The 14175-nt window shown below is 39.6% G+C and overlaps 1 protein-coding gene across 2 annotated transcripts in view; it reads right to left on the bottom strand.

The window, feature by feature from the left end:
- MCTP2 (multiple C2 domains, transmembrane 2) overlaps positions 1-14175 on the bottom strand; it is a 102747-nt gene that overhangs the window by 32315 nt on the left and 56257 nt on the right. For both annotated transcript variants that reach the window (XM_010572015.1, XM_010572016.1), the window contains exons 14-16: positions 14000-14101; positions 13200-13274; positions 12277-12396 (exon numbers count right to left, since the gene is read on the bottom strand). In XM_010572015.1, coding sequence (XP_010570317.1) covers positions 12277-12396; positions 13200-13274; positions 14000-14101 — 297 coding nt within the window. The remainder of the gene's footprint in view (positions 1-12276; positions 12397-13199; positions 13275-13999; positions 14102-14175) is intronic.

Here is a 14175-nt window from a genome sequence, read left to right as displayed (position 1 = left end):
ACCGGCTCAGTACCACAGAGATGAGGTGGGGACACACCAGCCGTGCTATAAGGGATGCAGACAATAATGTGATCCACTTCAGAATTAAAAGGGTGACTTTTCATCAAACTCAGCCAGTTAAACTTTTCATGGGACTTTGGGAGTTCCCATCACCAAATGTAAATGGCATGGCACATAAGAGCGATCTGGTCACCAACCCTTAAAGTATTTAAAAGCTGAAATAATGTAGTTGTAAAATAATGGCATTCGTTGCTCTCAGTCCTAATTCAGGGTTCATGCTTTTGACATTGCCTGGTTTACGTGATCTAGTGGTCTCCGCGGAAAGACAGATAAACTTCAACGGCTGTCAGAAGACAAAAATTGACAAGGAGCATCACCTTTCCTGACTGTTTAAATCCTTTAAGGAAGTGTTGGAGCAATTAGAGAGGGAGTCTAATCTTTGCAGAGTGCATTAACACTCTCCGACCTCCCAGACAATAGATCAGACCTCAGACACATAATGCTTCCCTAAGGCTTTTTAACCAGAGCATTTGATCTCATAGTCACTCTGTATGCATTACTATAGGTATCAGTGTGTAAGACAGTATTCGCTGGGCACTAAAGGACCGCTATCTCTGCTAGTATTCATACAACTTTGAAAATACAAAGCAGGAAAGCCATTGCAATGCATGCTGCTACAGAAGTACTACTTCCCAGGAAAAAAAAAAAAAAAGAAAAAAATTAGAACAAGCCAGAGTAGGTCTGCAAAATGTCTTCATTTTTATTAATCTCATACTTCCTTTCTACTGCCACTGTTTATTTCCCAGCTTTGGAATATAAATCTATTTTTTAAAAAGCACAGATTAATTTTTTATTCATAGAAAATGTTGTCTAATAATAATTTCAAAATATTTCATTTCTTAACCCCCGTAGAGGGACTTGAGGGAGAGGGAATTAGGAAGACAGGTCCAGTTTATTAAGGAAATTGAAATATATCATTGCAAGCAATTTTCCCTAATGTGTACAGGGAAGTATCTGGGGAAGTTTTCTTAACTGCTAGAACAAGTCATCATCTAATTCCTGATGGGCATGTGCAGTAAAAAAAAACAAAACAAAACACCAAAAACCCCTGCTAATATCACTGTTACCAATTATGCATTTCTCATTTAATATTCTAAACATTTTAAGAAAATTTGCTTAGCGCATTTTTTTAAATGGAATTAGACTTCCTTGCTACGATGTTTTGACAGAGGCCACATCTGAACAGTTCTCATATGGACAATGCATAATGGGTTTTTAAGACCAGCTAACTGGATTCCCACCCACTGCTAAATAACGGGTGCTGCATTCTCACTAAGCAGTGTGGGGTTTTTCCCCCTATGCAATGTATTTGAAGTACAGCACTAGCTAACAATACTTGATATGAATCTATTAACTGTGTACTATACTTTGTATTTTATACTTTGTATTAGCTGCAGGATTTTGTTTTACTTTTCCAGACCTACAAAAAGTGCCTGTTGTGAAGTGCCTGCATTACAAATAGTTTTTGCTGCTGTTTAAATGTGTATCTCAAATTTGTCAAGCCGAGTGCATCACAGATGACAAAAAGGTCACATATACCTAGTATATTTAAAAACAAACAAGCCTTCAAAGTCAAAGTGTAATGCAGTTATTTCTAATCTGAACAAACAATAGACTACAGCTAATGAAAGTTGACAATTGGCTTTGATACAGAGCTGTGCAGCTCCTCTCTTCCATTAAAAGATGAAAGCTGAAGGAAAGCACAGAAGACGGTGACTTCTCCCAAAAAGCAAGTAGAAAGTTCTGAACCTGAGCTAGCAGAGTAGATAAGGCTGTTTCAGTGGAGAGTTTTGCTCACATATGACACTCATCTTTCAGTAAACATGCTGACTTTACATGGATAATGTTGAGGCTAAAATAAATCAGCATATTAGACTAGTACAAAACACTACATGTTTTACATATTTATTAACACTTCTCAAAATCACAGCACTGCTTTTAATTAAAGCAAAAAAATGCACCTGAAACCAAGCTAAGCTTGACTACAGTGTGGATGTCACAATTAAGACTAATAGATATAATTTTCATGAAGTCGTAGGGGAAGTGATCAAAACTCTGTTGATGGTATTGGTAGCAGTGTAATCCTTACTGTAGCAGTAGTCAAGTGTATTAATAATTAATAGTACAGATTTTTTAAAAAACAGATTTCTGGGACTTTGCAGTCATCCCATCGCTCCAGGTTTATTTCCTAATGAATGCTTAAAAAAAAAAAAAAAAAAGAAGGAAGGAACATATCCTGATTTAGGGTATTTTTATTATTATTGCTATCCTTAAACAACCCCAGAACTTCCTGGTTGCTTAAGACTAAGCTCTAACAAAGCACATCTTACTTGCTAGTGAAGAAAAGTAAAAGAGAGCAGGCTTTTAAAAGAAAGTATTTGCTCTGTAGCTTCTATACTAATCCCCTTTTATTTCAGATCTTGTAAAGGATCCAACTCTTTCTTATTTAAAAAAAAAAAAAAAAACACAACAAAAAAACACACAGGAAAAAAAACCCACAAGAAGTAGAATGCTGTAAGAGAAACCCCTCAAGGTGCATCTGTCTCCATCATAAAACCAAAATGTTGCATTACCTTCAAATAGGAAATTTCTTCCAGTTGTCAAGATTTCTGCAACTAGTGTTAGATTAGCACTGAGAGAACGGGTGAATTAAATTAAAAATAAAACATTTCAAGCAAGAGAAAGAAAACCTGCCAGAAAAATCTGACAAAAGCCTGAATGCCAGGGCTGGATCATTTGTGAGGGTCCATCGCCACCTACAGGATTTTCCTCCTTTTCAGGAAACCTGCTACTCCTACTCAGGACTTGCCCTAAAATGAGGATGGACATTTTTTTTTAACTGATGTTAAATAAAATAGGCTTGCCAAAGTTAATGGAGTTACAGTGATTTAAACCACCTACAGACATGTCACTACTTATTCCCTTATTTAGAAAAAAACAAAAACAATGACAACTTCCTCTATATTTCAAGGGAATGCACTGTTCTAAGATTACATCTATGTTAAAAATAAAGGATTTGCCTTTTTAGAAATTGAAAAAAAAAAGGAGAAAAACCACAAAATACTGCTAGGGTTGCTCTACCAATGACAAGGGAGATAATAGTCAACATCTACAATCTTCCTGTAAAACTAAGTGCTCTAAGGTACTTTCTAAGAGGTGCCAGGTCAAAGTAATGTGAATAATGAGACAAAACCAAGCATATCCTGACTGAAAGAAAATCAATATACCTAGGGTTCTGGGGAAAAAAGAGCACACTAAGTAAGTAGAAGAATTTTTACTTTTAACGACAATTTCACTTCCTAATACATACCTTTTTCATAACAGATACTGTGGGTTTCCTACCTTTTTTTTTTTTTTTTTGGCTGAGCTGTATGCCTTTTTCCATACAGCTTGCATAGTGCAAATCCATGCCAATCTTTGGGAATTTTACCCATAAGCTTCTCAAATTGTGGTATTTCCAATAATGGTGGGTAAGTAGCTTCTCTCTCACACTCCTGTTTAATGAGTCTCACACAGATGCAGCATTCATTAAATTTAGAATACTAATTTCATCTTTGTTTATGCAATTTCTAATCTATGAATAAAGTAAACTTTCAGGAAAGGCAACAGGCAAATTGGGAAAATAAAAATGGCAGGATCATGATATGGAATATTGTCTCTTTATGACCAGACAAGCTAGCAAATGGTTACAAATAAATTCTTCCTGCTTTTCAACCTACCAGTCAATTGATAAGAATTACAAATTACTGCTTTCTCACAAATTCAGAAGATGCTCAACAAATTTAGTCTGAAGTTCCTCTAAAGAATCTAAAACTGCAGAGAAAGACACCACAAGAAGAAAGCCAGCTTTCAGACAGTGTGCACCTCAGTCTTTTCCACATTTTTTGTGGCAAATTCTTAACATTGGGATGTAGGTTTATAAAGGTAACAGTAAGAATCATGAGCTAAATTCACCTTTGGAATATTCAAGTTTTGCAGTTCCACTGAGAGTAAAGGAACCAGTGCTGCCTTTGAGGATAGTGAATTTGATCTTTTACAAAACAGTTAAATAATAGTCAAAAAAAACCCAAACCATAATTAAATGCTAATCTGTGATTAGTCCCACGGCTAGGAGAACACAGCATATCTGATAACGAGTGGTTCAAAACAGGAGTTCAGCAATGTTAAATATACAAATAAAACCAGCAACAGGCAAGAGCATAATTTTACTCTGCCGGACAAAGCAAAATAAATACAAGATATGCATAAATAAATAGAAAATGTACAAGTCGGCTTAAGATCAACAATAATCTCTTACAAAACTTCAGAACACCAAAAGACTCAAGCCGTTATATATTAGAAAAAAAAAAAAAAAGAAAAGGGCTTCATAAATTAAATCGCTAAAGTACAAAACAATATAACAAACTCCAGCCAGACCACAAAGAGGGTTCGCTCTTCATAAACATCAGATCAGGCAGCTAAAATTATTACCAAAGCTCTCTTGTAACTGTCACCTGTGGTGGGTATAATTACAGGCTACTGCTGCAAGCACGCCCACGTCATATGGCAATAAAAGGACCTACAGCTTGCCAAGACCAGGCAGACAATGGAGAACATACACCACCTGACGAGAGCCCAAAAAGATCAGCCAGGGAGACTAATAAAAATGACAGCTTCGAAACAAATGACAAAGCTTCAACCACAAAAAAAAAAAAAAAAAGGCAATATCAAATTAGCTGGAAATGCAAGCGCTGAGCAGAGTTCTCCAACAGGTCACAACTCGAGCAGAAAGGCAGTCGGAACTGTTTGTGGATGCATTTAGCTCAGGTTTTAGCTATAAAGAGCCCTTTTTCTTTTCTTTTTTTTTAATTAGATAAAATGTTTGCACATTTGGGCTTGGTTTTGTGGGCTGTCGTTAGATAGCCAAACAGACGAAAACTAGGTATTTCTAATCCAGTTCTGGAGACAGACAGATAGCTAGATAGATACATGTATCTTAACACAGGCACCTTCTAGGGCTACATCTATTTACTATAACAAAGCTGAATATCTTTCTCATTGCCTTAATTCTCTACTGGATGCCTGCATACACATTCCTGCTGACCAGCTGTACAGAGGCTTATCCTCCGGCAGGACTGGGCTTTTACCTGAATACTTTGACTATATCGTTTAACACACACAACCAAGGCATTAAAAAGCTTTACCATCAACTAAAACCAACAAAATGCAATTAAAGAGTGAGAGGCAGTGATTTAGGTCTCTCTTATTACCAGGGCTGAGGGAATCATTTCTATGTGATGCATGCAAGTTTTGAGTACACGGCACAGAAAGCACTACTATTGCTCAAAAATATGAGCATAGCATAGACTTAATTTAAGAGGAAGGTCCCCAACCCCAAAAGCAAGGGACTCTCTACTTAGGGTAAGTGCCTTGTTAAGCAGGCCCATAGGAAATGAGTATTACTTCTCAGACGCAAACTATAGTTTTGTTTTGATTTTGGAACATTTCATTGGTAAAAAGCAAATCCTCAAAACCCCTGAGCTGGAAACATAAGACCATGTATCCTTTTCAAAGTTAAAAGGGATATTTGTACTGGTCTCTGCTCAGCTCCATCTCACCCCGACTCCAAAGCTTCAAACTTTGCGTTTTAAATCTTGTTTATCGTGTTGTCAAGCTTCTAAGTGGTTATTTCCCTATTAACTTTGTCCTTGTTTGTTCTTGCATTTTTGAAAGAGCTGGAAATAACATGTGTTTACTTTGCTGTGTGTCTCTCAGCATCATCAATATCACTGTTGCTATTCCAGGAATTTTAACTGCTGCAGCAAAGCAAAGCCTGGGTTCTCAAGCTTAAATCATATTCCCCTCAACCACAGAAGAATAATACTGGAAATGTAAAAATTGCTGGGAGAAGGGTAAAACCACCACCTTTAATTGTCTAGAGAAGCCTGTTTCTCATCTGAGCAGTTACTTGCATGTGTCAGGTAACGTGCTCTTAACAGCTTTGCATGCACAAATGGTGAATTTTCACAGGCACTGCCATGAGCAGCGTGGAGGAAGCAGGATGTAAACGCTTCCTCCGTCATTAGGAAAATGCTTTTACTGGGACATAATAGCTCGAAATAAAAACATACCTCTGATCCAGCCTTTTCACTGGAGTTCGAGACAATAATTTTAAAGATGTGCCTTTGCCAGGGATTTACAGAGGGAAAGAGGGGAGGAAATGTTAGGGGCTCTGAAGAATTACTTACGAGGTCAAATTCCTGAAACCCTGCCTTTCACTGCTCCTCCAGCACTAGCTCTAGCCTTAAATATGAACAAATTTTTGTACCAGAGTGTTATTTTTCAGCTTCCTTATTTGTCCCTTTGCCGACTGCTTCTTTAAAAGTGTAGCAAACACAAGCTGCAAATGGGCTGAAAAAAAGCCCTTAGCAAAAGCTCTACAGTAAAGCAGAAGTAAAGACCATCTCTTTTGCATTAATACTTTTTTCTCTTTTTTTTTTTTTTTTAAGGCTTTTTCTTTTTCCAAGTTCCCTATTCTGTGTTTGAAGAATACTCATTCTTCTCTCTTTAGGATTACATCTATTCATTTTATTTAGCTTTTTAATGTGGAGACATTTTAATCTACTATTACTTTAATGCTGTTCCCGAATAGTTTGGGAACAATGATTTATATTTCGTCTTCAGCTATGATGATTGGGGGGAAAAGAAAAAGGGTGGGGGGAAGACTATATCCTTCTCATCAGTTACACATGTAGTCATGGGAGGCTGGTTTGTGCTTTGTATCAGGGAACTGCTTGTTCAAAATTAGTGGACAATTCATGAGGAAAATAAGAAAGATTTTAGGGAAGCTCACATGAGAGCACATCTTCCTTCCCCACCCTACAGAAGAGCGAATTATTACCATCTACTGGTAAACCATGAGCAAAGTGTCATTTAAAATTAACCTCTATCTCTACTTGGTTGGCCAGAGGTCCAAGAGATTCTTGTTGACTCAGTCTCTATCCTAAGCTGTTCAGATTTCATAGCTGTTACTGGTCTCCCTTCTCCATAGATTCCTTATGTTCCCCATTAAACTTTTGTCCCAAGAATTTCCCTTTATTGATCTATAAGTCTCCTCGCATCAAAAAAAAAACCCCCCAAAAAAAACAATTTAAAAATTACTGTGTTGCAAAACAATGCACGAGTTAAACTGGATGTTTCACCCATATATTGTCATGTCCAGGGTTGAATTATGCTTAGTACAAACAGGACTGGAACATTTTGTGTTTTCCTTGGGAAAGTCTAACCATAACATGCAGGAGACACTTGTCCACATGCAGAATGAAAGATTTACCCCAAGTAAACTCCAGAAGGCTTAGCTTTTGAGTTAAGAAGCATCTTTCCTGAAGGAAAAGAACATTCCCTCTTACTGATACACAATTAGCAATTTTAGAGTACACTGTCAACAAGCTAATAGCCTTTTGCCTGTAGGTCGCCAGTATAAATATAGCCCAGCTCAACAGGGATTAAAAATCGTTCGCGTCTAATAAGAAGGTTGGTGTCTTCTCTATGAGATGAGTTTACCTGGGCTCAGATCCAGCTCGCATATCCCAAGCTTAAGTGGCAGCACATTAAATGGCACACTCGGCAGAGATGCCCAGAAGTTCAAGGGCTGCAGAGTCTAAACTATCTCTCTGCTGCTGTCCCAGATTAGACTGAAGCAAACTGGCACAGTAACACACATTCATGCAGCCTCACCCAGCTTGCCCTATGAGTCCTCAGGCTTCCAGTTTCCACATCTCAAGAGGCCAGCACCAAAAAAACAGGGCATCCTCCAGCTCTCTCTGGATTTAAAAAGCTTTGGAGATCTTAATGGAGACGGGTGCCAAAATCTCACCTCTGCAGCAAGGAGCTCAAAAGCTTAAGTTTGGGTTTTCTGCTGCATCCACAAACCCTAAGCAGCTCTGCTGGGCATCCAGAAATCCCAGGGCTTCCCTACTCTTGCATCAGCTGGCTTTTTGGGAAGCCCAAACTGCTCCAAAATGATCCCACGCCTGTCATTTTCCCAGCTGCCCACCATTAAACAACTGCAGTCAGTTTGACCAGACACTCCACATTTCGAACACATTATGCTGCGTCACCACATATTCCTTCCTTTCCTCCCGGTACTAACCCATCATAAAATAATTATCAGACACACTGCAATGTCACTGCAAAATAAATAAATACTGCCTGTGCATGCTGCACTCCTTGTCTGGCTGGCCCAGGCTGCCAGCTAGGGCTGAGCCTGAAAAATAGCTCCCACCTGTACCCACCCTGGCAGCAGCCTTGATTAGCAAGAAACCTAAACCTGATATAGTGGGACAGGCTGCCAGTAAAAATGAAGGATGCTGGCATGGGTGAGTGTGCAGGGACCCTGAAGCAAATCAGCAGCGAGCACCGCCAGTAATGCTGGAGGTGCTCTGGTGGCTGGTTTCCCATCGTTTGCCTGATCCTGTCAATGTCTCTTGCAACTATCATGCAAACTTTAAAAAAAAATATATGATAGTAAGAATTCCATTCAATATATCCTTTTAATTTGCACCAGATTATAGTTTTTTTTAATGCAATTACTGTAATTTCATTAAATGACATAATTACCATTAATGCAGAGAAAACTGTCAATAGAAGGTGTAATTATGTTGTATGAAATCACAAGCACAATGTGCAATGATGCATAATTCCTGATGAAAATCATTCTGTGACTAAAATTAACTTTTAAAATATTTTTAAAATACATATTGTGCACTAAGAATGATTCAGTTATTACGGACTTAACTTCCACGACCAGCGAAGAAGGGGGAGCAGAGCAGGCAGGGAGTGTTTGCACGCAGAAGGAAGGACCAGAATTTCGGTTTAAAAGTGCATCGGAAAGATAAGAACACAAGTTTTCGTGTGCACGAGTGGGAAAAACAAACAGCTTACAATCACACAGATAAACAAGATGACTTGTGAGCAGACATTCCCCTAGGCACATTTCACCACGCACCTCCAGCTTTTTTGGACATCAGTAAGGCAGCACGGAAGTGGTGTCTCAATTGAGAAAGGTGTGACAAGAGAAAGGAGTTGTAAGGACCAGGCTGAAAACTCAACATTCACCCAGGAAACTGGGAGCAAATTGTCCAGGGTAGGATATAAAGAGTGCCAGGTGCGTGACCCAGGATGTTTTTTATAGAACTTGTGTAACACAATTTGCACCAAACCCTTTGTGCTCAGGGCAAACATCACCAAAAGTGAAATTTTGCTTTTCACCTCACGTCCCTTTCAACTCTCTTTCCAAAACCTCTAAACCTGAAAAATTTCTGATTTTACTTGTGCCTGAGCAGGCCCGATCAGTGTCCTCTGTGCCTATACAATTAACGCAGATTAAAAATTGTCAGATTAAAATCACAGAATGCTGATGAAAAATATGATTTCATTTTTAAAGCACAAAACCCCTAATCTACTCACGAGTTCTTGGCTTATCTCCTCTCACCATTACAAACTAATAAAGAAATTTAGCTTGGGATGATGTATTCTATAAATGAGCAAACGTGGTGATAGCATTTTTCTCATTCACTTGTGTCCTGCCTGTGCTGTCCTCTGTTTCCTCCCTCTTTATCTGTCCCTCTCTTTCTCTCATGCACCCAGAAGTAGCAGCTAATGTCCTTGTCACACACGCAAGCTGTCAGCACTAATGGGGAGGGAGGTGCGCTGTAATGAAGACTAAAACAGGAAGGTGTAAGATACCATGTCCCCGCCCATTGCCATGCTCTGATGATCTCTTACAAATACTTTCTTCTGTCTGGCGGTGGTTTTTGTCTGATTGCTCAAGAAAAGAAGGTTCACATGATTATACTGTCTGCTTGTCTTCATCCTCCTCCCTCCCTTTATTCCCCCTTGAAGGAAGGAGCATGGGCTACCTGTAGAGGGAAACCAAGGGCAATACAACAGGGGAGGGGGCTCCTAAGGGACCACCCAATCTCTGGCATTAAAGCAGTGAAGGTATGTGAAATGTGTAGAATATGGTCACAACAGTTATTGCCAGTGGCCCAAGGGACAACGTCTGTGAGGGGGGCGGGGGGGAAAGGCATTTTATGGTTTGAGGGCCTGGCTGGCACTTAAGTTACCAGCCACAGTTTCACGAACCCACATGAAAAAATGGGTGAGAAGTTTTGTGCATCTTCCTCGCCTCTAGTGTCCACTGTCAGTCACAAGTCATCAGTAAGGACAAATATGGTACAGGCTAAGCTGATTCAAAGCCACGTACTGAAGATATATTTAGATGTTGTTTGCTGGGGAACGATGATTTTAAAAATGCGATATTTGATACACCTTTTATGTAACCTGCTGAGAGCACATTTCACATACAGATTGGGGCAAGGAGGGATGCTGCGCCTACCACACTGTGTGCATATTTTGGGTTTTTTTTACTATGAACACACACATTGGAAATAGCAAAAGATACAGAATTAGCACTCCATTTTAAGTGCCAGAGCTGAATTATTTCCATGTGGAAAAAATCAGATTGACTTAAATTTTGGTTTGTAGAAGAAACACCTGCTCTAATTATTCTTGGAGTCATGTATTTTTATTCCTTTCCCACTACCCACTTTCTGTCAGGAAACCAGGATATTATGGTATCCTGCAGAGATGTTAATAATCTGTAACTTGTAGCCTTCTACCTTTGTGCTCACTCTCCTTTTCACTAGGAATCAATTCCTTTTCTGCAGACACGCTTTCCCACCTTCTTATTTTTCTGCCTCTCCAGCACTTCCAAACTTTTCCTAAGTCTAGAAAACTGAACTTTACAGCTGCAACTTCACAAGTACTTTGGTGCAAACTCTCTTAAGAGCAAATCTCTGAAGCATATCCCTAGATTCTTGCTGAACAGTGACAGTAGGACATTGGCACTGGGATTTTACATATGTCGCCCCCTTTCCAGCCCCAGTGTGCCTGACCATCCAATTCCGTTGTGCACAACCGTACAGCTCCCTTGCACAGCCATAGCTGCTTCCACAAAGTACCAGCTGCTCTGCTTTCCACCAGCTCTTGAACCATTAACTTTAGATATGATCTAAATAAGCTTCAAGCAACAGGAAGAAAAAAAAATACAGAGAAAAGTCCCTCCCATCCTACCCACTCTTACGTGCCAGTCATCACTCTAACCTGCAGGGTGAAAGACAGCTCCTCTGTCTTTGCTCTGGAGCTTCTTTCAGTCAGGGATGGTCCACTTTACTCATCTGTAGCAAATACACTGAAGTGTTTTCCTCAAAAGAACCTTTAAGTGACTTGTAATTCACAGACAGTAAAAGGGGGAGAAATCTTGGAGATGCGGCTGTTATTTTGCTTAATAAACACTCAACTCAAAAACTTTCTTTCTGCATGCTGGACCACCACAAAACGATTTTGCAACCTTTAATGGCATGCCAAACATTTCAAGCATGAAGAAAATGTCACACCGCAGAATAAAAAGCAGGCAAAACCTTTTTGTGCTTGAGTGGATTATGAGAAAACTGCAAATGGGGTGTTTACTACCAAGAGGAAAAAGGAGAGAGCTGAAAAGTGGGACAGGCAGGTGGAGAACTTGGCTTTTCGTTTGCAGAGCGCAGCAGAACTCACTGACAAGCCTTTTCCTTTTCTTTTTTTTTTTTTTTAAAGCAACATATTATTACCATCAAGAAAATAGATTTGCAACAGGCGATGTCAGCAGAGCTGCTCACGTGCCATAAGGACATGGGCATAGCAGGCATTGATAACCTGCAGCAAAGTGCCTCCTTATTGCAATGGAAGACGGAAGGGGCAAGACCCATAAGCTTACTGCATCACCCAAATCAAAGACATCTCCCTGCATCGCCCCCTTGGCCACCACCTCCCTCCTTTCCTACAACCCAGGTGCCATGATTTGTAAAATTAAAAAAAAAAAATTCAGAGTCATCACACAGTCACAGCCTTTACAGGGTGGCATCACCCACCATGGACATGGGCATCCTCAGTGCTCAGTACAGATTGGTGAACACCTCTGCACGGAGCAAAGAAAGGCTGTGTCTGAAGGTCTAATTTCCATTCCTTATCAGGCCCATTGTGGCCCAAGCTGCCTTGAAACCCACAGCCCTGCAGCTACAAAATACCAATAACAGCAAACGATAAAGGGCTTTACGCCAGTGGAGAGGAAGGCACGGTAACACTCAAGATCTTCTATCACTTAGCCTCATGCAATAAAAGAAGAAATCCACTTACCACAAATGCTATCACGCTCTTTACTGTGGACTCCCAGAGAAAGCAGCTCCGAAGGAATTGTATTGTATTCCATATTGCCATGGTGATTTTTTTCACGCGATCAACATTTCTTGATAAGATCTGATAAATATTGAGTGGGAGGAGGGGAGGAGAAGAGGAGTTTAATCAAACACTCTAATATCCTAGTATTGCTTCAGAAACAGGGATAATTTAAGCTACAAATGCATGCCAGGGCACATATTACAAATAAAGCCTCTATTTCAGAGACACACTCCAGCTCCTATCTGCTTTCTGATTACACCCAAACCTTCCAGATTTTCCTCATCACTTAGAAAAAAAAAAAATTAAAAAAAAAGGCACGTCTTGATGCCAAAACTAAATAAAACAGTAACACAAACCTACCTCTATTCCCCTTCAATTCTCAGAGTATAGCAATGTCTCAGGAAAAGGGCCAGAGAGAATGTAATCAAAACACTGAACCTCTTCTCTACAGGTTTTGGATTAGTCCATAGAAATAAATAGGAAATTTTAGCCTTATTAGAGGGCACTTTTACTTAAAAAAAGGATAATGGCCATTGTTCTAAAGTCCTATGGACTTTTAAAATAACTAATGTAGACCTGGTTTCTTCCTTCCCAAAGAAGGGAATAAGGCTCTTGTTGAGCTTTAGGTGCTGCGAACTGTGCAACATCCACAGCTATCATTTTCCCCACTCTGAAGCACAAAGCAGAACTGCTGATGCAAACTAGATCAGAAAGCAATTTCGTGTTAACACAAACAAACCTTTTAATACATACAGAAATACACAGAATTTACATGTGTTTGGCATTTTATGCATAAATAGGTTTTGTTCTTGCAACCATGGTACAGCAATTCAAATCTTTCCAAAACAAATGCGAGAGCTTAGCCCAGACACAATTTTCACCTTTTTAGAAAATTTGCGGTTGTCCTCAGTGAAGCGCTTTTCTCGGGGCTTGAATGTTCTAATACTTGCTTTTACCTAAAATAAAAAAAATAAATAAAATTTTTAAAAGATGTCATGTAGTTTTAAGTGCATTATTTCAGGTTGATTCAGAATTTCAGGATCTTTCACTCTTTTCAGCTTCCACATGGCTCAGGAGGAGCTGGTAGGAAAAACATGGATGAGTTAAATTGGGCAAGGCTGGACTCACTTCAGCAATACCAGAGCTGCAGTGCAGCCCACGATGGCCTTAATAAATAGGATTTAACTCGGTAAAAGGCTGTAGGGCATAAACAATTGAGACTGACTCAGCCACCTAAAAACTAAGTGCACCGTGTCCATGGCTCATTAATTTTCCTGTCAACACCCTGGGAAGAGAACATTGTGGGTCAGTTTTTTGGGGCGGAAGTAGGTGTTAAAAGTAATGTATAATAATCTAAATATTAAGCCCCTTTTTTGGCTGTTGCAAATGAAGCCATGGCACCCAGTGATTGAAACCTCCTTCCTAAGGCGCTTGTGGTCACCTGGCAGTCCAAAAATGCTCCTGCATTGTCCCATCGACCTGGAAAGGGCATCACAGAGCTCTGATATTCCAATACTTCTTCACCCACAGCGTGAAACACCCCTCCACTGCCAGATGCAACTGGGTCAGGACTTCTCCTGCCTGGCTCTTGGTTTTAAAAGCATCATCCCCCACCCTTGTCCTTGCAGATTCACGCATTTCTTACACCAGTGATAAGCAAAGAGAAAATATTTCAACTTACAGGATTAAATAGGACATCCAGCTCCAAGTAAATTACTCCTTTTGAAGCACGTTCCAAGTCTTTATTCTTCAGTGTGTAACAACTTTGTTTACCGTTTCTAATCTATAGTTTGGGGGGGGGGGGGGGAAAAAAAAAAAAAAAAATTTTTTCCCCCCGTTATTTAAAAAAAAATTTAA

Source organism: Haliaeetus leucocephalus, unplaced genomic scaffold (assembly GCF_000737465.1).
Source record: "Haliaeetus leucocephalus isolate CR32 unplaced genomic scaffold, Haliaeetus_leucocephalus-4.0 Scaffold339, whole genome shotgun sequence".
NCBI lineage: Eukaryota > Metazoa > Chordata > Aves > Accipitriformes > Accipitridae > Haliaeetus > Haliaeetus leucocephalus.
Note: the sequence above shows the minus strand (reverse complement) of the source record. Positions and strands in the feature narration are given on the sequence as shown.